At 44.1% G+C, this 642-nt stretch overlaps 1 protein-coding gene across 1 annotated transcript in view; it reads right to left on the bottom strand.

Annotated features, from left to right (window-relative positions):
• Positions 1–256, bottom strand: part of LOC133440799 (calcium-transporting ATPase type 2C member 1-like) — a 25,798-nt gene extending 25,542 nt beyond the window's left edge. Inside the window, exon 1 of the mRNA XM_061718120.1 lies at positions 239–256. Coding sequence (XP_061574104.1) covers positions 239–256 — 18 coding nt within the window. The remainder of the gene's footprint in view (positions 1–238) is intronic.
• Between the last annotated feature and the right edge of the window lie 386 nt (positions 257–642).

The raw sequence follows: 642 nt of genomic DNA, 5'->3' as shown, positions 1-642 counted from the left end.
GAACTGGTTGATGTGCAGTCCTCATTTACTTTAAAACAGCACTTGGGACTTCCTCTAAGATGGCTTATGGATAGGTTTAGTTTTTGGGCCACCCAAGTCTGTAAAAATAAACCCACCCGAGTTGAGAAACTCGACATACAAAGAATATAAACTTGGAACTGAGTGGATATCAAAGCGGTAAAAACACTAAAAACTGAAAGAAAAATCTGAACAGCCTACAATGTAGGAGGTCTCTGACCGTTGAGAAGGTAAGCATGAGACTATGGATCAGAATCAAACACTAAGAGCAGGGCTAGCTAGCATCAGCAATGACATACGAGACTTCAAGAAGGAGCTCCGCATTGGGTTGACAAAATTCAAGGATGAAATTAAAAGTGATACGAGTCAAGAGGTCGCTACTCTGTGGCAAGATATTGACCACAAACTCATAGAAAGTAACAAAGAACAGCAGGAGCAGAAGACGGCCATAACCAAAGCCCATGCCCGCATAGCGGAGTTTGAGGAATGCAACGCTGAGGCAAGCGACCTGCTCATGAACTGAACTAAACAGACACAGAATAAATGAACTGACCTTCAAGCGAGGTTCCGGATAGATAATGCCCGAGGACACAAAGGGAGGCTCCATTACAGGCTACCTGGACC

The sequence above is a fragment of the Cololabis saira genome, chromosome 3 (assembly GCF_033807715.1).
Source record: "Cololabis saira isolate AMF1-May2022 chromosome 3, fColSai1.1, whole genome shotgun sequence".
Classification (NCBI taxonomy): Eukaryota; Metazoa; Chordata; class Actinopteri; order Beloniformes; family Belonidae; genus Cololabis; species Cololabis saira.
Note: the sequence above shows the minus strand (reverse complement) of the source record. Positions and strands in the feature narration are given on the sequence as shown.